The 24,609-nt window shown below is 44.7% G+C and overlaps 1 protein-coding gene across 4 annotated transcripts in view; it reads left to right on the top strand.

Moving 5' to 3' along the window:
- GARRE1 (granule associated Rac and RHOG effector 1) overlaps nucleotides 1–24,609 on the top strand; it is an 84,124-nt gene that overhangs the window by 42,781 nt on the left and 16,734 nt on the right. For all 4 annotated transcript variants that reach the window (XM_025914199.2, XM_086689605.1, XM_086689606.1 and 1 more), the window contains 5 exons: nucleotides 14,351–14,557; nucleotides 20,840–20,980; nucleotides 21,180–21,275; nucleotides 21,401–21,562; nucleotides 22,450–22,608. In XM_025914199.2, coding sequence (XP_025769984.1) covers nucleotides 14,351–14,557; nucleotides 20,840–20,980; nucleotides 21,180–21,275; nucleotides 21,401–21,562; nucleotides 22,450–22,608 — 765 coding nt within the window. The remainder of the gene's footprint in view (nucleotides 1–14,350; nucleotides 14,558–20,839; nucleotides 20,981–21,179; nucleotides 21,276–21,400; nucleotides 21,563–22,449; nucleotides 22,609–24,609) is intronic.

Here is a 24,609-nt window from a genome sequence, read left to right on the forward strand (position 1 = left end):
TTTTGTTGATGAGGACACTGAGGTGTGGAGAGATGAAGCAACTTATCAAAAGTCTCCTCGGCAGATCCAGACTTTAGAGCCAGGCAGTCTCACTCTATAGAGTACAAACTCTTGACTGTAGCACTGTGCTACCTCTCAACAGAACAATATATTGACCTATGAAACTGAAGCAAATAAGCTCTTTGGGCGTGGCTGGATTCAGGGGTTCACACAGTACCGAAAAGACCCAAATTTTGTCTCTTCTCTTTGCCTTCACGAGTGTTCCTTCATTTCTAGGCAGACTGGACTGTCCTAGACAGAAGGCTAGGCAGACTGTCTCCATGCCAGAGCCCCCAGCAACTCAACAGAAAGAGCACCTCTGCTTTCCCTGAGGTTCTGACAAAAGTTCCAGAACTGAGTCTGGTTGGCTTGGCTTGGGTCACCTTGCCTGTCCTTGGACCCTATGACCAGAAAGGTTAAACTGACACGCCGATTAGCCAGGTCTGACTGTATGCCCACCCCAGGGCTGCGGTACAAGCGGAGTCCACCTCCCCCAAGCCAGAGGACTGAGAGTCGCTCTCCGAGGGGGGCTCCCTCCGAAGGAGGCCACACCCAGATCTGGAGGGAGTCAGAAGATGAGAAACGCGGTTATAACCCTCCATATGCATTGCTAAATTGTTTTGTTTGTTTTTCAGGATTTTAGCAATTATGCCTTTCTGTGAAGTCTTCTGTTATGTCTCTTGGTAAAGTTCCATAGTCTCCTTCCTAATGATTGTGTATGTTTCTTCTTAAAAGTCTTTTTTTTTTTTTTTTTAATTTTAATTTTAGAGAGACAGCATGCTAGCATGGGAGAGGGGCAGAGGGAGAGAGAGTCTTAAGCAGACTTCACACTCAGCACCAAACCTGATGCACAGCTCAATCCCATGACCCTGGGGTCATGACCTGAACTGAAATCAGGAGTCGGACACTCAGGGGCACCTGGGTGGCTCAGTTGGTTGACCATCTGTCTTCGGCTCAGGTCATGATCTTGGAGTTCATGGGTTCGAACCCCGAGTCAGGCTCTGTGCTGACAGCACGTAGCCTGGACCCTGCTTCCGATTCTGTCTCTCTCTCTCTCTCTCTCTCTCTCTCTCTCTCTCTCTCTCTGTCTCTCTGCCTCTCCCCCACTCACGGTCTGTCTCTCTCCCCTTTGGACATAAATCAACATTAAAAAAAAAATTATAAAAAAAAAAGAGTCCGACACTCAATCAACTAGTCAAGCCACCCAGAGGTGCCCATATTTCTTCTTGAAATTCTTAAATAATTTATATTTCAGTTGCTCTAATGAATGAGATACTATTTTAGCATTTTTTTCTATAACATGGAAACATCCTTGATTTTTGTCTCCTTCCACATGACTGAATGCAATAATTCTCATGTTTCGATTTGTTTATTTAGGGTTTTTTAGTGTATATATGGTCACATCATCTGCATATGTCTCCTCCCTTCCAGTAGTTACATATTTTGTGTTGACCATAAGTTTTTTTATAAATTTTTTTTTTTCAACGTTTATTTATTTTTGGGACAGAGAGAGACAGAGCATGAGCGGGGGAGGGGCAGAGAGAGAGGGAGACACAGAATCGGAAACAGGCTCCGGGCTCTGAGCCATCAGCCCAGAGCCCGACGCGGGGCTCGAACTCACGGACCGCGAGATCGTGACCTGGCTGAAGTCGGACGCTTAACCGACTGCGCCACCCAGGCGCCCCTGACCATAAGTTTTAATATGTGAAATAATCACCTTTAAGAGTGAGCATCCGGGGCGCCTGGGTGGCTCAGTTGGTTGAGCGTCCGACTTCAGCTCAGGTCACAATCTCGCGGTCCGTGAGTTCGAGCCCCGCGTCGGGCTCTGTGCTGACGGCTCAGAGCCCCGAGCCTGCTTCCGATTCCGTGTCTCCCTCTCTCTCTGCCCCTCCTCCGTTCATGCTCTGTCTCTCTCTCTCTCAAAAATAAATAAATGTTAAAAAAAAAAAATTAAAAAAAAAAGTGTTCCCTTTAAAAAAAAAAAAGAGTGAGCATCCTTGTTTTGGTCTTCATTTTAATGGGAATGCTTTGGATATATTACTGTTGATTATTGATTTCAACAAATTAGTTTCTCGTATACATGGTACATGCTCATGATAAAAAATTCAAACATTTCTGAATAGCATAAGTCTCCCTTTCCAAAAATAATGATCCTCCCTTCCAATTCCATGCCAGTCCCAGATATAACTACTATTAATTATCTTATGGATCTCTGCAGAGAACAGCAAATAGATATGCACAGAGAAACATATAAGGAAAATACATCTTTTTATTCCCTTACACATATCCTTAATTCTATTAACAGCATACCCGTTAATTATATTACTGGCTCTTAGGTTGAAAGAATAAGCGTACAGTTCCAAGCCATAACAAATGTTATACGTGATTCTTTATTCATGGATGAGTTGTCACTTACAGGAAAGCCTTGTGTGGTTTATGGACTTCCTTTCTCCACAAAAGTCGTGATCTTCCCTGTGCCTGTTGGTAAGGTCACCCTTAAAGTAATCTCAAGGTTTGCAGCTGGTCTCTGTGGGCTGGCTGCAGAAGAGGTGTCCAGGGGAAAAAGCAGGAAGAGTGTGTGTCGGGGGGGGGGGGGGGGGCGGGATCAGATGTCATTTTCACAAAGATGCTGGCCTTTTGATGTCCTGCACTCAGCCCTGGAGTCACCATGCTGCTCGCTTGGCTTGGCTTGGCGTGCCAGGCACTGAAAATGCAAGAGTAAGCAAAACCAAGATCCTACCCTCATCCAGCTTAGCTTCTAAGTGGGGAAACAGACCAAAAAACAACTAGCATGTGCAAATGTCAGGTGGTGAGAGGTGCTGTAGAGAGAAATGAAGAAGGGAGAGAGAGGTAGAGGAAAGGCCAAGGATGGGACATTTGAGCAATGACTATCAGAACTACAGCTGTACAAATTCCAGAGGGAAGGATGCTCCAGATAGAGCAGTGGTTCATTCCCCAGTGGGTCAGGGTGGGCTGTTCCTCAGAGGACACTTGGCAATGTCTAGAAGTATTTTCAGTTGGCACAAAAATGACATCTCCCTCCCCCCCCCCCCCCCATATTAGGGGTAGGGAGGAACTTGACTGTTACACCAGAGGGTGCAGAATGGTTTGAAGGAGGAGGCAGTGAACTTGCATGCTAAGGAGTCAGAATATCACTGACCCACTATGTATTTGGGGGACAATTTTTGCCATCTTTTAAGACCTCAGTTTCTCTCTCTGCTTCTGACCAGTGTCCCATCCTTCTTATCCCACACGTATACACCCATGGTTGAATGGTGTTTTTGCAGGAAGTATGGAACATTAGGTGACCTGACTCAGGCCCCAGATCCTGAAACACAGAAGTTTGCAGGAGCACAAAGGTCTTTGATTTATCTTATTTTCAATTCAAATTTACTCGGAGAAGGTGAAATCTTGGTATTTCTCTTCCTTATAGCCCATCACATTGTATTTCAATCCTGCGGCAGAACAGATGTGTAGATACTCAAAAGCTCCCCTCTACAGCCACATTCAAGCTCTTCTGCAGCTGTTTATCTCTCAGAAGTCACCCTGGGAGGAAGGGATTTTCCCTGCTTTTTTGCTTAAAAAAAAAAAAAAGAGAAAGAAAGAAACCAGGGGCGCCTGGCTGACTCAGTCTGTTGAGCATCTGACTTCAGCTCAGGTCACGATCTTGCAGTTTGTGAGTTCAAGCTCCAGGTTGGGCTCTGTGCTGACAGCTCTGAGCCCTGGAGCCTGCTTCGGATTCTGTGTCTCCCTCTTTCTTTGCCCCTCCTCTGCTCGTGCTGTCTCTTTCTCTCTCTCTCTCTCTCAAAATAAATAAATATTAAAAAAAATTAAAAACGAAACAAAACAGGGGCACCTGGGTGGCTCAGTCAGTTAAGCATCTGACTCTTGATCTTGGCTCAGGTCATGGTCTCACAAACTGTGAGATCAAGTCCCCAGTCAGGCTCTATGTGTGGAGCCTGCCTGGGATTCTCTCTCTCCCTCTCTCTGCCCCTCCATGCCCCCCCTTCCAAATTAATAAACAAACTTAAAAAAAAACCAGTAAAAATTTGAAAATGTGTTCAAAACAATATGATCTGAGGGGTTGTGGTTACTGCATCTGTAGCCAGTGCTGCTGGCATCTCATAAGTAAAGACCAGGGACACTGCTAGCAACATATGAGCCTGCATAAGCCAGCCCCTGTAATGGTGAAGTCTCTGGTCCCAAATGTCAATAGTGTTGATGCTGAGACACCCTGATGTAGTGGGAACTGGCTTGTGCAAAAGACTCGAGACAGGAGCTGTGCTCAGAATTTTTGAGGAACAGCAAGAAAGCTGGGTGGCTAGAGCTGAGAAGGATAGGAAATAAGTTTAGAGAATAGTCAGGGGCCTGTTCACATAGAGTATAATAGGACAGAATGAGGACTTTGGATTTTCTTCTGATTGTAGTGGAAAGCCATTGGAAGATTTTGAGCAGGGGAGTACAATAATCCGCTTTCTGTTTTCTAAGACTTCCCTGTGCGAAAAGTTGCCTCTAGGAGAGAGAGTAGATGCTGCTAGTTGGCTCCCCAAATCCAGTCTCCTCTGTCTCCTTAGTAACAAAACCCTGGATTTGTTTTGTTTTGTTTTCAGACATATTGTGCCTGGAAAACGGACTGGACTCCCAGCCTTCCTTACATCTGGGGGTCTCTTGAATAAATACAGGTCTGGGAAGATGTAGCTAGAGGTTTGGGATGAGTCTACTGGGAAGTTTCCTTAGAGAGAAGAGGGTACACCCTTCCCCTGTCCCAGTTGGCTACTCTCTAGAATGCAGGCCAATGGCTGAAGGTCATTTAGCCACTTAGAACTATGAGGCAACTGAAGAATGCCAGCCTTGCGTGAGGATGCAGAGCAGAAGGATGGGAACTGGGTTCCTTGTGACCCCGGGAGTTCCCATGGCCTGCTCTGGACTGCCTAACCCTAGGTTTATTTTTTTATCTTAGAAAGAAAAGAAGTAAATATCACTCTTGTTTAAGCCACTACATTTGTTTTGTTGCTGTTGGGTGTAGACAGACCTAATCCTAATTGAATGGAGCAGGAAGATCAGTTAAGAGGCTATTATAGTAATTAATCCAAGCAAGAGATGATCATAACTTAGAATGTTAGCAGAGGAGGTGACTAGAAGCAGTTGTACTCGTTTTTTGTTTTTTTTTTTTTTAATTTTTTTTTTTTTAACGTTTATTTTTATTTTTGGGACAGAGAGTGACAGAGCATGAACGGGGGAGGGGCAGAGAGAGGGAGACACAGAATCGGAAACAGGCTCCAGGCTCTGAGCCATCAGCCCAGAGCCCGACGCGGGGCTCGAACTCACGGACCGCGAGATCGTGACCTGAGCTGAAGTCGGACGCCTAACCGACTGAGCCACCCAGGCACCCCTGTACTCGTTTTTAAGTGTACAGCTCGGTGGCATTAAGCAGATTCCCAGTATTGCGCAGCCTTTACCGCCATCCAACTCCAGAACGTTTTCGTCTTCCCAAACTGAAAGCCTGAACCCTTTCAACAGTAACTCCCATTCCGCCCTCTCCCCAACCCCAGGAAACCACAATTCTGCCTTCTGTCTCTATGAATTTGCCTATTATAGGTACCTCATATAAGATCATACAATATCTGTCTTTTTGTGACTGGCTGCTTTCACTTACCATTGTCTTTAAGGCTCATCCATATTGCAGCATGTGTCAGAGCTTCCCTCCTTTTTTAAGGCTGATTAATATTCTAGCACCGTGGGAGTGTGCATGGGTGTGCATGAGGGAGAGGGGAGGGGCTGCAAGATGGCTCCAGGGTTTATGACAAAAGCACCTGGACCACTGGTAGTACTCTTTACTGAGGCGGGGAGCAGTGGGGGAAGAGTAGCTGGAATAACAGGTCTGCAGTGCTTATTTGACATCCCAGGGGCAATGTCAGGTAGACAGTTGGATATACAAATTTGGGGTTCAGGGCTGAGGTCCGGACAGGAGATAGGAACTTGGGAACAGTAGATTCAATAGATGGTATTTAAAGCTGTGAAACTGGACCTGGTCATCAAGGGAGTGAATATAAACTGGAGAACCAGAGGGCGAATCCAAGGACGAGTGAGCCCAGGGACACTCCGGTATTTAGAGGTCAGAAGATGACTTGGAAGCAGCCTAGGAGTACGCTAAAGGAGCAGCCGGAGAGTGAGGCAGAGATGGAGTAAGTGCAGTGTCTTGGAAGCCAAGAGAAGCAAGTGTTTCAAGAAGGAGCGGGGTGAGCGGGAGGGACCCACTGTCCCAGATGCTGCTGAGAGGTGGTGGGAGACCCCCTTTTCCACCTCAGCCCAGGATTTGCCACAGCCGTCACCGGTTGGAATTCACAAGAATAACAGAGGCAGTCGGTCTGATGTGTGCGGTGAGCCCTCTCTCAGGGCACAGGTGACACACGTGGCACCAGGTCCTGGGATGCAGAAGGCCTCTCCTCAGAGTCCTATGGTGAAAATAATGTTGATGGAGTGAATTTCCACTTTGAATTCTCCATTTGTCTTTTTAATCATTTTTTTTCAGTGGAGATAGTTTAGTATTTTCTTCTTTTTAATTTTCATTTAATGTTTATTTTTGACAGAGAGAGGGAGAGAGTGTGAGCAGGGGAAGAGCAGAGAGAGAGAGGGAGACACAGAACCCAAAGCAGGCTCCAGGCTCCGAGCTAACAGCACAGAGCCTGACACGGGGCTCGAACCCACGAACTGTGAGATCATGATGTAAGCCGAAGTCGGGCGTTTAACCAACTGAGCCACCCAGGCGCCCTTAGTATTTTCTTCTTAAGACCAGTGCCTTGAGGCACCTGGGTAGCTCAGTGGGTTAAGCTTCTGACTTGATTTCAGCAGGTCATGATCTTATGGTTCATAGGTTTGAACCCCACATTGGGTTGTGCAGTGACAATGTGGAGCCTGCTTGGGATACTCCATCCCCCTCTCTCTGCCCTTCCCACTCCCCTCAAAAATAAATAAATAAACATTAAAAAAAAAAAAAAAGACATGTCTTAACCGCTCAGACATCCCAGTTATAGTATTTTCTTCTTCTTTTTTTATTTATCCATCTTGGGAAGGAGAGTGCAGGGGAGGGGCAGACAGAGGGAGAGAGAATCCCAGGGAGGCTCCACACTGTCAGTGTGGAAACCAACATGAGGCTCAAACTGACAGTGAGATCATGACCTGGGCTGAAACTAAGAGCCAGACGCTCAACTGACTGAGCCACCCAGGCGCCCTGGTAATTTTTTCTTCTTGATCAAAGTGCCAACTTTTGATGAAAAATACACTCATATCAACAAAAAGAATTTCCTGAACTCTAATAGGCTCCCAGGCCGTATGCTTGTCTGGGTGACTTAAATATATTTTTATCTTTGCCCCATAGAAACCCACAATATAAATTTGCTTGTTTATGGAGGAAACTTGCATTTTGAATAGGAAAAATTACTATAAGAGCAGGGTCCTTTGCTTACCAAAATTAATATGGATTTAGTTACCTTGAGTAGCCTTTCACTTCTTTTATGTCCTGAATGATATTTTATAGTTATCCTTATTAATTGTTAAGATTTATAGCAACATAGCTAAAATATAAAACTCCCTGTGCGTGTTGGCACGGTAATAAATTGTTGATATATTTTCTTTTGGACAGCAGGTTATAAAACAGAACACATAGGGGCTCCTGGGTGGCTCAGTCGGTTAAGTGTCTGACTTCAGCTCAGGTCATGATCTCCCGGTTCGTGGGTTCGAGCCCTCATTGGGCTCTGTGCTGACAGCTCGGAGCCTGGAGCCAGCTTCAGCTTCTGTGTCTCCCTCCCCCTCTCTCTCTCTCTGCCCCTCCCCAACTCCTGCTTTGTCTGTCTGTCTGTCTGTCTGTCTCTCTCTCTCTCTCTCTCTCTCTCAAAAATAAACATTAAAAAAATTTTTAAATAAATAGGACATATCTAGTTTTTACAAAAAGACCATCTACAGGTACAAATGTAGGCTGTACAGGAAACATGTAATCAGTGGTTATATCTATTTGGTAATATTTGGTAGATTTTTATTTAGCTGATCTTTTTCCTCCTAATTTGTTTGCAATGATTATGTTTTACTGACACAAAAGGTTTTGTGCACCCGAGTGCTCGGTCCATGAAGTAGGAGTTCTGAAACTGTGTCTGTCGATATTTTTACCAGCAAGGGAGCAGCATATCCAGAGGCAGAATATAATCTTGTGTGAGTGATTAGCATTTGGTGTTGGCTCAGCCACCCTTGGGCAGGTGTTAGCTTTTCTTTCCTTTCTGTATTCTCCCTCTTATATATAACATGGCAGCTTCTTTATGCTCTAGGTTAATACCTGCTGCAAAGAGATCTTTGTCGTTTTGTTAGTTGCTTTTTAAATTTTTAAATATTTAAATACTCCCTGTAATCGATTTTTAGGTCAGACTATACATAGTTGCAGTAAGTTTCTTTTTTGCATTTTTATACTGTAATCTAATCTTCGCAAGCACTTTCCATAGCCTGGGCATGGTCCACTGCATTCTCTATTTCTCTGGAGACACATTTAGGTTTTTATATCACATTCTGGTCTATTGGTTAGGTCATTATGTAATAACTCTGGAATTATCATACGAACAAAAGAGCAAGGTTGAGGGAACTTGGAACCAACTGTAATGTTTAAGGTAAAAGTAAATATTGAAGAGAAAGAAATGATTGAATGACTTTGGAATTTCTAATAAAAGCAGCCAATCCAGATCGCCTTCATTTCATTCACTCTGGACTTTTAAACTGATCAGAAATAAATGATGGAGTTCCTGGACATTTGACCATGTGGTATATGTATCGGTTTTATTTGTTCTTCACTCTAGGGATGTGAGAAAGATGGATTGTTAAGTGAGGTTAAGTAGAAAACGAACTTAGTGAGATATTGTGTGTATCGATATGAAAATCACTAGGTGTGCTGGGGGATGGGTGGCTTTGGGCACTCCATGATCCCAACACGGGCGTAGATTCAGGGCTGAGCCAGGCCTTGCTTGGCCCTAGAAGAGCAGTAACTAAAACTAAAGTTTGAAATATTCTAGGAAGGTAGAGTTAAATTGGTCCTCTGCAACTATGGCAGTGAGAGAGGGTGGTCTTTGGGGGACTGAGTAGGGTGACCTTAAACTAAAACCTGGTTGAATTAATAAAATATAAACATCACCAAGAAGAGAAAGTTTTCTGGTTGTATCCATCAACACAACACCCTTAGCAGCAGATGTGGTATGTGTATATGGGAATGGGAGAGTGAACTCATACTGCGTTTCTGCCACCACCAGGGAGTCCCAGAAAACAAGGTTTCCTTTTAGTAGATCTTTGATGGCTGTTTATAATCCAGAATGCTCTGTGGAAATTTAGAGGCAGGAGTGGCAAGGTCAATGATTAGTCTATATTCAGGAATTGGGCCTTTATGAGGAATTGAAGTCACATTAACAGGTTTCTCTTGGGGCACCTGGGTGGCTCAGTCAGTTGAGTGTCCGACTCTTCATTTCAGCTCAGGCCATGATCTCACAGTTCGTGCGTTTGAGCCCCGAGTCAGGCTCCCCCATGACAGTGTGGAGCCTGCTTGGGGTTCTCTGTCTCTCTTTCTCTCTCTCCGTCTCTGCCCCTCCCCGACTCGAGCTGTCTGTCTGTGCCTCTCTCTCTGTCTCTGTCTCAAAATAAATAAACTTAAAAAAAAAAATAACTGAATGAAAACTGAGGGTTTTTTTTTTAATAATAAAATAAAAGATTTCTCTTAATGCAGAAGTCTGATATTGGCCTGAAATTCCACCAACTTGGGATGCCTTGAATAGATTTATCTTTCTTTCTTTCTTTCTTTTTTTAAGTCTTATTTATTTAAGTAATCTCTATACCCAATATGGTACTCCAATTCGCAACCCTGAGATCAAGAATCACATGCCTCTCCTACTAAGCCAACCAGGCTCCCCTAGGTTAGTCTTTTTTTTTTTTTTAATTTTTTTTTTAACGTTTATTTATTTTTGAGACAGAGAGAGACAGAGCATGAACGGGGGAGGGTCAGAGAGAGAGGGAGACACAGAATCTGAAACAGGCTCCAGGCTCTGAGCAGTCAGCACAGAGCCTGACGTGGGGCTTGAACTCACGGACCGCGAGATCATGACCTGAGCCGAAGTCGGACACTTAACTGACTCAGCCACCCAGGCGCCCCTAGGTTAGTCTTTTTAAAATGCAAATGCCGGGGCAGCTAGGTGGCTCAATCGGTTAGGTGTCTGACTCTTGATTTCGGCTCAGGTCATGATCTCACGGTTTAGTGAGTTCGAGCACCACATCGGGCTCTGTGCTGATGGTGCAGAGCCTGCTTGGGACTCTCTCTCTACCCCTCCCCTGCTCACCCTGTCTCTGTCTCTCTCAAAATAAATAAACTTAAAAAAATTTTTTTTGATGCAAATGCCAATGAAATCCAATTGCTTTATTCATAATTCTTAAATGAGACTGATGTACTGAAGGACCGAACAGATGTTTTTGGATTTGGAATTCCTCAAGAGGTAAGAGAAGCTGCTCTTTCTCCCAAGCCCCTTGTATCCTTGTATCCTCTCCCTGTTTTCATATTGCCATTTCCAGCCAGTCTTAGCAGCTGCTCTCTGCTGTGGATTCATAAACGATGAGACTCATGCCACCTAGGAGTGCCACAGGCCACCCCACTTGATACTCTTGTCCCAGTCCCTTTTCCTCTGTTAGAGAAGACTGAGCCATGCCTCCCGCCTCAGGGCCTGACAGTATGCGGGGGATATCGGGGTTCCCCTCCTTTTAGTAGCCACCCCTGTTGTGGCTATGTCCTGGATCTTGTCATAGGGAGACAGTGGCTTAGCGGTTAGGAGTACAGCTTTTGGAGTGGAACATATCTGGCATCAGATCTCTGCTGCACCTCTTATCTCCTGCATGGCATTGGAACAGGTTTCTTTCTCGAAGCCTCAGTGGTATCATCTGGGAAATGGATGCATTTCTCTTACCCACAGAGTTGCTTCACTGCAAGTAAAGTGCTTGGTATGGGTTAAGCGCTCAATAAAGGTGGCTGTTGGTACCGCTGCAACTGTATAGCTGCATTGACATTTTAAACTGCAGTGTCTCTGACCACTCCACTCATCCGTTCCCCGGGTTGCCACGTCTGTTCTTCAGCCTCACTGAATCCTGCAGTCCAAGCAGCATTCTCCGTGTGAGGGAGAAAATAGCTGCCCACGGCCCTGAGGTCACCTGCTTTTGAATTCACAACTTTAGAGTCTGTATTTCTTTCCACGTTTCTCAGGAAGACCCCCAAGGACTGGCCCAAGTCTGGGTCAAGGTGGGTGGGGTGTGTTCCAGGAGGGGAGCTGGGCTGAGACAGGAGATGCCCAGAGGCAGGCGCTCTCTCTCAAGGTAGTGTTTATGCATCTGTTACTTGAAACTTTTAGAGCAGATATTCTGTGAAATTGCTTTTCCAAATCCAGGGTGGCCATTGCTTTGATCGGCTCTTAACGAAACGTTTACGGCACAGATATTTTGTTACAAGTGTAATTTGGACTGCTGCCCCCTGCATCACGGGTGGGAGCAGGGAGATGCCGAGTTCTTGTTCTCATCATTCCTTATTTACAGGGAAGAAATTTAGATTAAATGACTCATCCAAGGTCAAACATGTAAGAATGGTGGAGACAACATACCAAAAGTCTGCCTTTAAACTGTCCGGCATCTTTTCCCCCACTTATTCCTGCAGCAGCATCGCCCTCCTTCCACCATCCTGCCCTCAACAGGGGCACCCTCCCCAGCCCCGTCCTCCCATCAACCGGCGCTGTCCTATTCTGGACCCTGGGACCCTGCATCAGGCCTTTCCCAGCATTTTCCCTTTTTAGAAGGGGGAAGGGTAGTTAACTCTTCCTTTAGTCCTTCCCTCAGAGAGCCTTTTCCTTCCCACCCCCCCTTGTGTTCCTTCTCCGGTGGCCCCTGACTTTGCATCTCCACTTAGCAGTTTGTTCTTCACCATCAGGAAGTAACCCTCCTGAGGACCAGGACTTGCTCATCGTCTTTCTTGCAGCACCCTCTAGCCTATTGTGCTTTGTACGTATCGGGTATTCACATGTTACATGTTTGCTGAAGGAATGAATGAGTCCCTTGAATCATCTGCAGCTGTAAGACCGTGACCCCAGCGTACATGGTACCTGGCACGTACATCTTTGCCGTAGCCGGCAAGAGGCCAAGGAAGGAGGCAGAGAAAGAGTGTGTGCCAGAGGAGCTAGCTCCACTCCTCCTCCCGTGTGTGCCTTGTATGGGGCTTCAGGGTACCCTCGTTGTGGCCTAAACCAGTTAAGATGGAGTTTATCAGGTCCTGGTCTCAGTGCTGCCAGCCGACAGCTGTATCCAGCTGCTTAGAGCCGACTGAAGGCAGTGGGGCATACTGGCTAAGGGCACAGACATTTGAGTCAAGTGCCCACTCTGTCACCTCCAGTTTGTGTCCCCATGACAAAGTTCGTAAGCTTTCTGTGCCTCACTCTTACTGCCTGTAAAATGGGAATGACCTCGTACGGTTGTTCCTAGCATTAAATGAGATAATCCATGTGAGATCTTTAGCATAGGTGAAGTACAGGCTGAGTGCTCGATTGAGGCTGGCTGCTATTGTGTACTAAATATTATGTACAGTGGCACTAAATACACGCTGTTTATTCTATTCCTGTCACATCACTCTAGGTTGCTAGGTCTGCTTCATCTGTGTCCCTCACCCTGCCCCATCTGGCACCCATCATTGATGGGGAGGAGCTTTGAGGCAGCTATGAGTGCAAACCCAGGAGGTTGGGGTGGGGATCCAGCCTGTAATTCTAATTGTTCTCTGTAGGAGGAGGATGCTTTGGTGTGAGATTTGTGTGAGTTTGTTTTAGTTTGGCCCTGGTGACTTCACAGGGGAAAATCGGAGTGAGTAAGTGTTACCACTGAGACTTGCCTGACTCTTTCTCTAGGAAGCAGAGCTCTGACCAGTGGAGATGGAAAAGGACAGCATCGGAAATGTATGTTGGGAGGTGGGGCCAGACTTGAATCTTGTTTTTGGCTGCCTTAAGGGACAGGGCTGGACTAGAGGGTAGACACTGGGGTTAGGTGTTGGTTCCTTGTACAGGCAATGGAAACAGTTACCCAGCCTTCAGCACCTCCCCGAGGCAGTGCACTGATCACCGACAGCCAGTGAGCCCTCCCCGCTGCGCTCCTACCCGTTGAATAAATTGCAAGCTCAATAAATAAAGTAATTTGTAAGTAAGTAATCCACCATGTGAACCAGTGGAATATGACATATCCTCCATGGGAAAAACATGAATGTCAAATTTGGTATGGACCAAACAACTGTAAAAGCTTAGGGGAAGATGTCAGTAATCGGGAAGTTCTCTGCTCAAGTTACTTTGTAAGTGACAAGTTCTTGCTCTCCTTTAAAGAAAAAGAAATAGGAAATCTTAGAGAACACCTTGTAGCTAGGGTTGCCTCAAGAAAGCAAACGGAACGACAGTGTCAATAAACAGCCTTGGCCTTGGCAGATAAATGCACATTTGTGTCTTAAAATATTTATGGTCTATGGTATTTTTTTGACATGTAAATTATTATAGTTACATATTAATAGTACATATTAACATATGTCTATAATATTGTTTAAATGAATTCCCTACTTTAATGGATGTTCCATCAACCAACCAACTACTGATAATGTCTCGGGTGAGTGAGTTTCTACTGTTCTGACAGAGTTGTCCAGTATGTTTTGTTGACTCCTAGAAGACTGGTCTATCAGCTTTGTTTCCTAAGACTGGAATTAATGACACACAGCTATGTTAATAAAACTATGTTAATAACATTGTTACCAAAATAACCTGTATCTTTGGATTCCATTTCTAATAAATAGTGTCCTCTTCTAGTCAAACTGACCTTTCAGATTTTCAGTCACACGGCTTTCACTCTGCCTTCTGAATGCTGTGTGGACATAATTGGAACTGTGGGTTCCTCTGGTTCAGTAAGAGCTCAAAGACAACCAAGGGTTGGTGTGAGCCCGAGTCCACATGAGGGGAGCAGAGAACAGGAGTGGGGGGCTAGCTGGGAACTGGGAAGGCCCATTTGAACCATGGGGTTTGCGATTTGGTGGAAATATCTTGACTTCTAGACATCAGGCACCCAGGTGCGAACATGAGAACAAGGATCCTCCTAAAGGCTGGTGACTTTCTAACTTCTGTGATTTCAGACTTCCAAGTGTTGTTACCTTCTGCTCACACTGATAGTTGAGAATTTATTGCACTAATGCAGTAGCAGCCCACAACCTAAAAATCCCCTGGCTTTCTTGTTTTCACAGGTGTTGGGGCGATGTTTCCTGACAGTGGTACAGGTCCATTTCCAGTTTTTGACCCAGGCATTACAGAAGGTCCAGCCAGTGGCTCACTCGTGCTTTGCCGAGGTCGTCGTGCCAGAAAAGAAGAATGGCGGCGGCGGCAGCTTATCTGGCATGAGCCACACACCCGAACTGGAGGAAGCCGTGCGATCCTGGCGGGGGGCTGCTGAGGTAACCCTCCCTGGGGGAGATTGGTGCCCTATGTTCAACTAGGAGAGGCTCCAGAGGACCTTTGCCTGTTGGTTCCTGAAAGAGGCATTTTATTTAGAACTGTTAGTTTTAAACCGTTATCATTAGCTTGTTCATTCATTTCACAGTGAATGCTTTTGTGAACGCTCACTTTGTGCCAGGCGTGCGCCAGGCACTGGGGTGACAGCCTCTGCTCACAGCCTCCTAAGAGGGAGGCCCTACAAAAATAGGGTTAAAGGGCTGTGATGGAGGTGTGTAGGAGCCCAGAGAAAGGGTCCTGCCTCCAACTAGGAGCAGTGCAGCAAAGCTTCAAGGAAGAGAGACCAGGGAGAAGAGATTGGAGCCGAAGTCTGGAAAGACAGGCCAGAGCGGGCTGCGGAGGGTAAAGCGGCCAGCCAGGCAGCCAGGTGGGGATGTGGTCAGTGACAGCACGTTTCTTGTAGGTGTTTTGTTTTGTTTTGTTTTGTTGTTCATTTATTTAAGTAATCTCTGCACCCGACATGGGGCTCAAACGACCCCAAGATAAAGAGCCACATGCTCTTCCAACTGAGGCGCCCTACATATTCTTCTTTTTATTATTATTTTTTAAATTTTATTATTTTTAAAGTTTTATTTAAATCAAAGCTAGTTAACGTATAGTGTAGTATTGGTTTCAGGAGTAGAATTTAGTGATTTATCACTTATAGATAACACCCAATGCTCATCCCAACAAGTGCCCTCCTTAATGCCTGTCACTTAGCCCATCCCCCCACCCAGTACCCCTCCATTAACCCTCAATTTGTTCTCAGTATTTAAGAGTCTCTTTTAAAAAAAATTTTTTTTAGGGGCACCTGGGTGGCTCAGTCGGTTGAGCATCCGTCCGACTTCGGCTCAGGTCGTGATCTCACAGTTTGTGGGTTTGAGCCCCGCATCAGGCTCTGTGCTGACAGCTCAGAGCTGGCAGCCTGCTTCAGATTCTGTGTCTCCTTCTCTCTCTGCCCCTCCCCCTCGCTGAAGCTTTGTCTCACTGTTTCTCAAAAATAAATAAATGTAAAAAAAAGTTAAAAAAAAAATTTGTTTTTGAGAGAGAGAGAGAGACAGAGTGTGAGTGTGGGAGGGGCAGAGAGAGAGGGAGACACAGAATCTGAAGCAGGCTCCAGGCTCCAAGCTGTTAGCACAGAGCCCGACATGGGGCTCAAACCCACGATCTGAGAGATCGTGACCTGAGCCATAGTTGGACGCTTTAACCGACAGAGCCACCCAGGTGCCCCCAGTATTTAAGAGTCTCTTATGGTTTGCCTCCCTCTCTGTCTCTTCTTATTTTTCCTTCCCTTCCCCTATGTTCATTTGTTCCTTAAGTGAGTGAAATCATATGTGTGTGTATATATGTATATATATGTATATATACATATATATACGTGTATATATGTATATATATGTATATATACATATATATACGTATATATATGTATATATATATACACATATACATATACATATACATATAAACATCGGGGTGCACGTGCCCCTTTGAATTGGCATTTTTGTATCCTTTGGATAAATACCTTGTAGTGCAATTGCTGGGTTGTGGGATAGTTCTTTTTTTAACTTTTGGAGGAAGCTCCATACTGTTTTCAGAGTGGCTGCACCAGCTTTCATTCCCACCAACAGTGCAAAAGTATTCCCCTTTCTCTGCATCCTCGCCAACATCTGTTGTTGCCTGTGTTGTTAATTTTAACCATTCTGACAGGTGTGAGGTGGTAACTCATTGTAGTTTTAATTTATATTTCCCTGATGATGTGTGATGTTGAGCATCTTTTCATGTGTCTATGAGCCATCTGGATGTCTTCTTTGGAAAGATGTCTGTCCATGTCTTTTGCCCATTTCTTCACTGGATTATTTGTTTTCAGGTGTTTCCAGGGGGGGTGGGAGTGAAAAGCCTTCCAAGTCAAGACTTAACTAGGACTGACTAGGACTTTTTGATCCATTTTACATAGTGAAAGAGATAATTTACAGTTAAGGAGTATAATACTGATTTGTTTATATAATGTTTAGTTTTAATCCTTCTATAATCAGTTGGCAGAGTATTTCATGTTTTAGAAATCTCCTTTAGTCAAAATTTTAAATATTATTTACTAGTCTCACATTGTACATTCTCTAATTTTCTTATTATTTCAGTTTTATGCTGTTCTCTGTTCTTCTTTTGAATTTCTTTTCAGTTTCTTTTTCTTGTTTGTTTTGGTCTCTCTTTCCTGTTAAGGGCTTTCCCCTGCCTCTCGGTGTTTGTCAGAGCAGCCCTGAAATGCTAATTGAGGTCCAGTGTGGAAGTGGGACCTGCTGACCTTATTGCAGGTGGCCATTTGTCACCTTGCAGACCTCTGTGTCCTCTTGGTTGCTGGGCTCCAGCCTCCTGATCATGCAGCTCATATTCATACCCTTAATACCGGGCTCACAGTCGTCTCCTGTTGACATCATCATGCTGAGAACCCAGCGCTCGTGAGGACCCCAGCAGTCCCTTGACCTCCTCACCTTAACCTTATTCTTCACCCTCTGCAGTTTGCACAGGCCCTTGTGCTTTCTCACTCACTTAGCCACCAGCCGGTGACCCTGCCCTACACTGTACCGAGGAAATAGAATCCACCTGGCAGCAGTCCCTTTTCTTCACCCCAAAACCACACTGCTTCCCCCATTCAGACCCTCATCTCTTCCTTCCCTTCATTACAGGACCCCTCCTGTCCGGGGTCCGCCCTGTCCCCACCTTCCCCCACCCTCAAGGCCTCTGTGGTGAGGCCCTGTGTTTTCTCTCCCTCCTCTTCAGCATGCCCTCCCACCCACTACGTAAACCCGCATACACAGAAATCCTCGCTGTTCTGCCCTGTTTCTCTGCTCTTCTCACAGCCAACTTCTTGGAAGTATTGTCTACCGTACCTTTGCGTCATTCTAAAAAAGATTATTATGAAAGATTTCAAGCATATAGGAAATGTCGCACATACCCTGTCTACCTTTTAGCTTTGTCGAGTGAATCTTAACTTCTTGTCAGTTGCTTCATACCATTTGTTTATTTATTTATATGCTCACTTATTTATTTTTAAGTAGGCTTCATGCCCAGCGTACGGCTTGAACTCACAACTCCAAGATCAAGAGTCATGTGCTGTACAGACTGAGTCAGCCAGGCGCCCCTTTCATGCTTTTTATTTTTAACAGAAAAAATATTATTTACAAATGCAGCTGATTTCCTTTGTACCTTTTTGCTGCCTTACTCACATCTCTTCCTTTGTAGAGATAATCTCTTTTGAATTTGGAGTTTGTGAGTCCTGCACATATTTTTATATTTTTTACTCTGTATACATGTATCCATAAGTAGTATAAGGTGTATCTTGCACAATATGAAACTTTATATAAATAGCATCATTCAGCTCACTGAAATCTGGCTTCCCCTCCTACACAAGAACAAGCATTCTCAGGGGCACCTGGGTGGCTCAGTTGGTTGAGCGTCCAACTCTTGATTTCAGCTCAAGTCGTGATCTCACAGTTCATGGGGTTGAGCCCTGCATCAGGCTCTGTGCTGAGAGTGCAGAGCCTGCTTGAGATTCTCTCTTTCTCTCTGCTCACATTCAAGCTCTCACTCTGTCTCAATATAAATAAATAAACATTAAAAAAAAAAAAAAAAAAGAACAGGCATTCTCTCGTCAAGGTCACTGGTGCCTTCTGTGTGGCCAAATCCAGGGAACCGTTTGACTCCATTCAGCAGCTCACAGCAATACGGGCCCTTAGAGACCCTCTCTTCCTGTGGCGTCCCTGAAGCAGGCATTAATCTCTTGGGCCATCCTCTCCATCTACTTTGCTAGCTTTTTCTCTTCAACACAACTTATACACACAACTTATGTCCGTTTCTCAGTGCTCATTTCTGAGTGCCCTCCCTGTAGGGTCTCCATATAGCTTTGGGACATTAAGAACTGCCTGTGTGCTGGGGGCCCTCACATATGTGCGACCAGTCCAATTCTGTGGGCTTCAGGCCCCTGTATTCAGCTGCTGCTTACCTCAGGTATCTAGGTGGCTCAGGCTTAGCTTTTCCCCATACCCCTGGTCTTGCCCAAATCTTCCCCATACTAGCAAGTGCTGCCATCCCACCCTGGGTCATTCATGCATGAAACTGAAGATTTATCCTCCTGTCTTTCCATCACATCTACATCCAGTCCATAAGCCCTGCAGGTTCCACCCCAAAGCATTACCCCACATGTGTCCCTTTCACTGCCCTAGTTCAGGATGTCCCTACTCTCCCCAGACACCTGCAGTGGCTAGATTCCCTTCTCCCCTACCTGTCTTGCCACCCTTCATCTCCCTCCATTTAAAGTTAGATGATGTTGCTACTTCCATAGGGTGAAGTACCGACCCTTCACCATACCTGCCTAGTCCCACACAGTCTGGTTCATCTGCGGTCGCTGTCTCCCTTGCTCACTGGGTTCTAGTCTTTGCTGACATGTCTGCTCACCCATCCCACACTTCTGCTGACTTCCTCCTCCGCCTCAAACTCATAATCTAAATGCTGATTTCTGAGTGTTTAGGGTGCTCCTCCCTATTATAGTTCTCCCTGTTTTCCTTGGTGTGTTTTTCTCCATTTTAAATGGTTTAAATGTTTTGTTTGGCCCATGAGGCTGTCAGCCCTAAGATGGTAGGCACCAGGCTTTGCGCTCCATTGCCTAGCCATAGATATGCACCACAAGACCTTCTGGGCCAAATATTTCAGTGAAAGAATCTTAGAGAGTCAAATAGTTTTAAACGGTAAGACTAGTTAGGGTTCAGGGACTGGATGGAATGTAGTCATACATGTGTAATTTGTGAAGCTTTGGAACTTTATAGCATTGTTTCTGCTAATTACCTTTCTGCAGTTTTGGTAAACATTGTAACTCCTACAGCAGAAGAACAAAAATTAGCTGTTAAAAATGTTATTTGTTGCACAAATGTGACTGCAACAGAAATAGACATTGAAAAATTGGAAGGCAGTTCATCCTGAATTCCTTCTCCCATTTAAGAAATTAAATACATTTTTTCTGTATTCTCCAGTCCTGACCCATATGTATAAGTAACTTAACATTTCATCACAATAAGACATTGATTAGTTTTTTTTCTTGTTTCTCTGTCTTGTTCATGAACATATTTAATGACCAAACAATAAGTATTTAAATTTTTTTTGTGCAGATTTCAGAAGTCTTATTTTTCCTTTAACACTCCAGGGTACGTTTTTTCCCTGTTCTATGTTGGTGTGGCCTTTTACTTTGGTGTATAGGAACACCTAACCTTATATGTTCAATATGATGATTCTGGAAACTCCAAGTGCCAATATTTTAGTTTGTCTTTAAAAGAGAAATTAGGGGCGCCTGGGTGGCGCAGTCGGTTAAGCGTCCGACTTCAGCCAGGTCACGATCTCGCGGTCCGTGAGTTCGAGCCCCGCGTCGGGCTCTGGGCTGATGGCTCAGAGCCTGGAGCCTGTTTCCGATTCTGTGTCTCCCTCTCTCTCTGCCCCTCCCCCGTTCATGCTCTGTCTCTCTCTGTCCCCCCAAAAATAAATAAAAAACGTTTAAAAAAAAAAAAAAAAAGAGAAATTAAAAATGTGAAGGTCTTACAGGGGTGCCTGGGTGGCTCAGTCAGTTAAGTATCCAAATATTGATTTCAGTTCAGGTCACGATCTCACGGTTCATGAGCCCTGCACTGACAGCACGGAGCGTGCTTGGGATTCTCTCTCTCTTCTCTCTCTGCCCCCTCCCCCACCTGTGTGCATGCTCTCTTTCTCTCTCTCTCTCTCTCAAAAAAATACATTTTTAAAATGTGAAAGTTTTACATATAGGAAAAATTAATAACAGGTAGGTAAGTCTTTTTTCCAGGGTTTCTTTTTTTTATTTTCCTAAGTAGCTTCACATGCAGAATGGAGCCCAATGTGGGGCTTCAACTCATGACGCTGAGATCAAGACCTGAGCCGAGAGCCAAGATCAAGAGTCAGACACTTAACCAACTGAGCCACCTAGGCGCACCCCACCCTCCCCAGGGTTTCTTAAATAAAGTAGTTCTGTGTCAGGTTTGCTTTCTCTTCAAGATGCTTGGTTTAATCTTCCCAGATTTCTGGTTGCTCACTTGGTAATACAGACAATCCAGAATGTCCGGTATATATCTAATGCTCAGATAGCATCTGAGTTTAACTCCGTTGTTTTTTTCTTCGTTTCTTATTTTTTAAACATAGCTAAGTCTGTTACATTCTCTTGTGCCTTCCCGTCGCTGTTACTGTTGCAGGCGACATCGAGACTGAGGGAAAGAGCCTGTGACAGCCGCCTGGCGGGCATTGAGGTGCAGCAACTCTTCTGTTCTCAGAGTGCGGCCATTCCCGAGCACCAGCTCAAGGAACTGAACTTGAAAATTGACAGCGCTTTGCAAGTAAGTGTTGTTATCTGAGGACAGATAGAAACAAGGGAGGGCATTCAAGTTGTGAGGTTGAACCAGTTGGAAGGAATAGTAGGGTGGTAGTTGGCCTGAAGTCATTCAGTCACTATAGAAATTTTAAATTCCTGTTGTCCCTGGACTTTGTCATTCTACGATCTGCCATGTAATCTTGATTCTTACAATTTTTTTGCAGGCATATAAAATAGCTCTGGAAAGCTTAGGCCACTGTGAATATGCAATGAAAGCTGGTTTCCACCTGAATCCAAAGGCAATTGAAGCCAGTTTACAGGTATGCTTCTCTTTCTGGAAGCTCTTGGGAGCCGTGGTATGGCAGTGTCGCCATACCAAGTGAACCGGCTGTCTTGGCAGAATTGCCGTGGGTCACCTCCCCTCTCCTCTCCAAACTTTTTGCAGGGCTGCTGTAGCGAGGCCGAGGCGCAGCAGACAGGGCGGAGGCAGACCCCCCCGCAGCCCATGCAGTGTGAGCTTCCCACCGTCCCTGTGCAGATAGGATCACACTTCCTGAAGGGCGTCTCCTTCAACGAATCTGCCGCCGACAACCTGAAACTTAAGACGGTAGCTTTCCATGGGGTTCCAATACCGGGTGTGAACTTGGAAACCGTTCTTAAGGGAAACCTAAGGGCTTGTATAGATTAAAAAACAAAACTGAAGTCAAGGCAGGAGGTATTAGTAAACTGGTGTCTAAAAGCAGACTATGATGACTTATTTTAATAGACATTTGCCAGGTTTTATTCCTAATTTTGTTCAAATGTTTAACATAAAGTGTTTTGAAAGTACGCTATAAAATACTATCTATGATTAATGTTTTAGGGGACTTTTGTGAATTAGATAGGAAATTTTATCATGATACCGCAGTAATTATGACCAGTTTGGGAGCGTCATGTGAGCCAGGCATCATGCCAAGGGCTCCACATGCATCGTCTCGTTTAATGCTCACCCAGGAGACGGACACTGCTCTTTTCTCCATTTGACAGAGGAACTGAGGCCCAAGGTCATACAGCTACAAAGTAGTAGACTGGAATTTGAGGCTATGTAGTCTGTTTCCAGAGTCTGCATACCTGACCACTTGGTCATCCAAAATAAAGTTGAGGTTTTCATTGGTATTTATTTTTGCCAGATGATTTTGTCTCCTTATTTAGAGGAATTCAGAATTTCAAAATTCCTCAGCCAATTTGTGTCAGCAAATGTAATGCTATATTTTTTGCTAGTATAGAAATCACGTGTGTGTATTAATGTCTGCGTATCTGTATTCTCTGAGGGTATCTGATGACAGTTACCTAAGAAATGAAAATGACATGATTTGGGTAGGGGGACTGAAACAGTGATCTTTTCACTATTGAAAAATAGAGGACTATTGTGTACTTGTAAATTCATTTCAGCACATTGTAGAATCTTGTACAGCTTTATCTTGAGGGGTGAACTCTCATCTTCTCGACCCGTAGCATACGATGTTGCAGCTCATCAAGGAGGCGGGCTGCTACAATGGAATTACACCCAGGGACGACCTTCCTGTGACCGAAGTACTGAACCAGGTGTGCCCGTCCACGTGGCGGGGCGCCTGCAAGACTGCTGTGCAGCTGCTGTTCGGCCAGGCTGGTCTGGTGAGTGAGCGTGTGGGACGCCCCGGAGAGAGAGCAGAGAGCAGAGAGTGTTTCCCGCACGGGAGGATGCGGTGCGGGCACAAGTGTGGAAATACTGAATAATTTTAAAAGTTCTTCAGTACTGCAGCATTTACAGCAAGTGGAGAAGGTAGAGGAACAGCAGCATTAAAAAGCCTTTTTTGTTTTCTCGTATAGACTGATAATACACATTTGCAGGGAACCTAGTTGCAAAGTGATGTTGCGAGTTTCCTGTGCAGAAACCTTCCGTGAGTGCTGGTTGATGGGGAGGGCCTCTCTGCACAGCTCGCCCACTCTGGAACGACAGTGGTATCTTTCTGATGCTCGAACATGCCAAGCTTCTTCCTGTCTCGGGCCTTTGCCATTGATGCTCTTCTTACTTGAGAAGACTCCCCTCTGAATCTGCATGTGTGACATCTTTTCGTCTTCCAGATGTCAGCTCGAACACCGCCTCCTCCAAGAAACCTCAGTGGTATAAGCAGTGCCCCCCCCATCCAGTCACTTTGTATCCCAGCTCTCTGTTCATCTCCTTCTTAACAATGAAATAACAACATCAATTCAGAAATAAGTTTATAGTCTTTTCACCTTGGGAGAGAAGAGTGACTTTTGTCAAAGGTGGGATCCAGAGATCAATCTCTGAAGTCACCACTTAGCTTTTTGTTTGGCACCTGGGACTCATGTAACCTTACAACCTTGATCCCACTTTCGAGAATTAAATGACTACTTTTGGAAAAGATAACAGCATTTCAGTCAGAGGTTAACAGAAGCTAATTAGAGATTAAGAAAATTTAAAAAACTGTTTCTTTAATTCCTACTTTATTCATAAATGCAGCTGTTGGGAGGATGCTGTTCTTTCGTTTCATGTGGGTGAGGCCTCAGGTGGCCCAGCTCAGGGTGGTGCTGCCTTGTGTAGGGCCAGGTGAGGGCCCGTCCACAGCGGGTAGTTAGGCTTCCTTTAGGATCCGGCCCTTAATACGGGAAGAGAAGGAGTAAGCTGGAGACCCCCTGCTGAAGTATGTGGGAGCCCACTGGCTTGAGGAAATTGATCCATATTCCGAAAGATCATGTTAGCTGTAACTAGAAAAGCCATAGGGATAAGTTCTCTAGAAAGGAGTGGGTAAAATAAGGCAGACAGACATACAGTCTGTTTTGGGAAAACGTATTTTTTAAAAAAAATTAAAAGCCCCAGGTTATTGAGAGAGCAGAAACTTCTTCCAGTTCCTTACTCCTTGCTCCCAGGGCACCTTTGTGTGTGACAGACAAAGAAACTTTAGGTTGTGGTTCTAGAGATGGGAGGAGAGAGGAAACACCTGCCTGGTCCAACAATGGCTATTACTTGGACAGGAAGTCTTTTCCAAAGGACATTGCAGACCAGCTGTGGGAAATCTGTTTACAGCAGTGGAAATCAGCTCCATTAGAGGCTGAGTTCGGAATCATAATAAGCAACTCTGCATGGCTTTGAAATATAACAGATATATATAGAGATGTAGATTTTTTTTTTTTTTTTTTTAAGTAATCTCTACACTCCGCATGGGGCACGCACACACAACCTGAGATCAAGAGTCAGATTACTGAACAAGCCAGCCGGGTGCCCTGTAACAGATTATTTTTGAAGTGCTTTATGATTTTTTCTTAAATTCTTTTAGTTATTTGAAAATATAGTCGTCATTTTGTCAAACTGTCGAACTTACCTAGCTACTATATCACCTATGTAATATTGAAGACCCTCCTCCAAATAAGAAGGAATCATTGAGAGAAGAATCATCTTAACATTTCTGAACTACTTCTGTTTTTATTGATGGTTGAGGATAAAATGATCTTGTAAAAAAAGCTTCATCCACTTCTAGCTTGTATTCATTCGTTACAAATGGGCTTTTCTGAAGCTGTGGTTCAATTTTTAATGATGGTCTTATTTCTTTCAAGTGCATAAAGTAAAAAAAAAAAACTAAGTGGAAACAAAATAATTCCTAATTAACATATTTA

This window comes from Puma concolor, chromosome E2 (genome assembly GCF_028749965.1).
Source record: "Puma concolor isolate L17-30 chromosome E2, mPumCon1.1.hap2, whole genome shotgun sequence".
Lineage (NCBI taxonomy): Eukaryota > Metazoa > Chordata > Mammalia > Carnivora > Felidae > Puma > Puma concolor.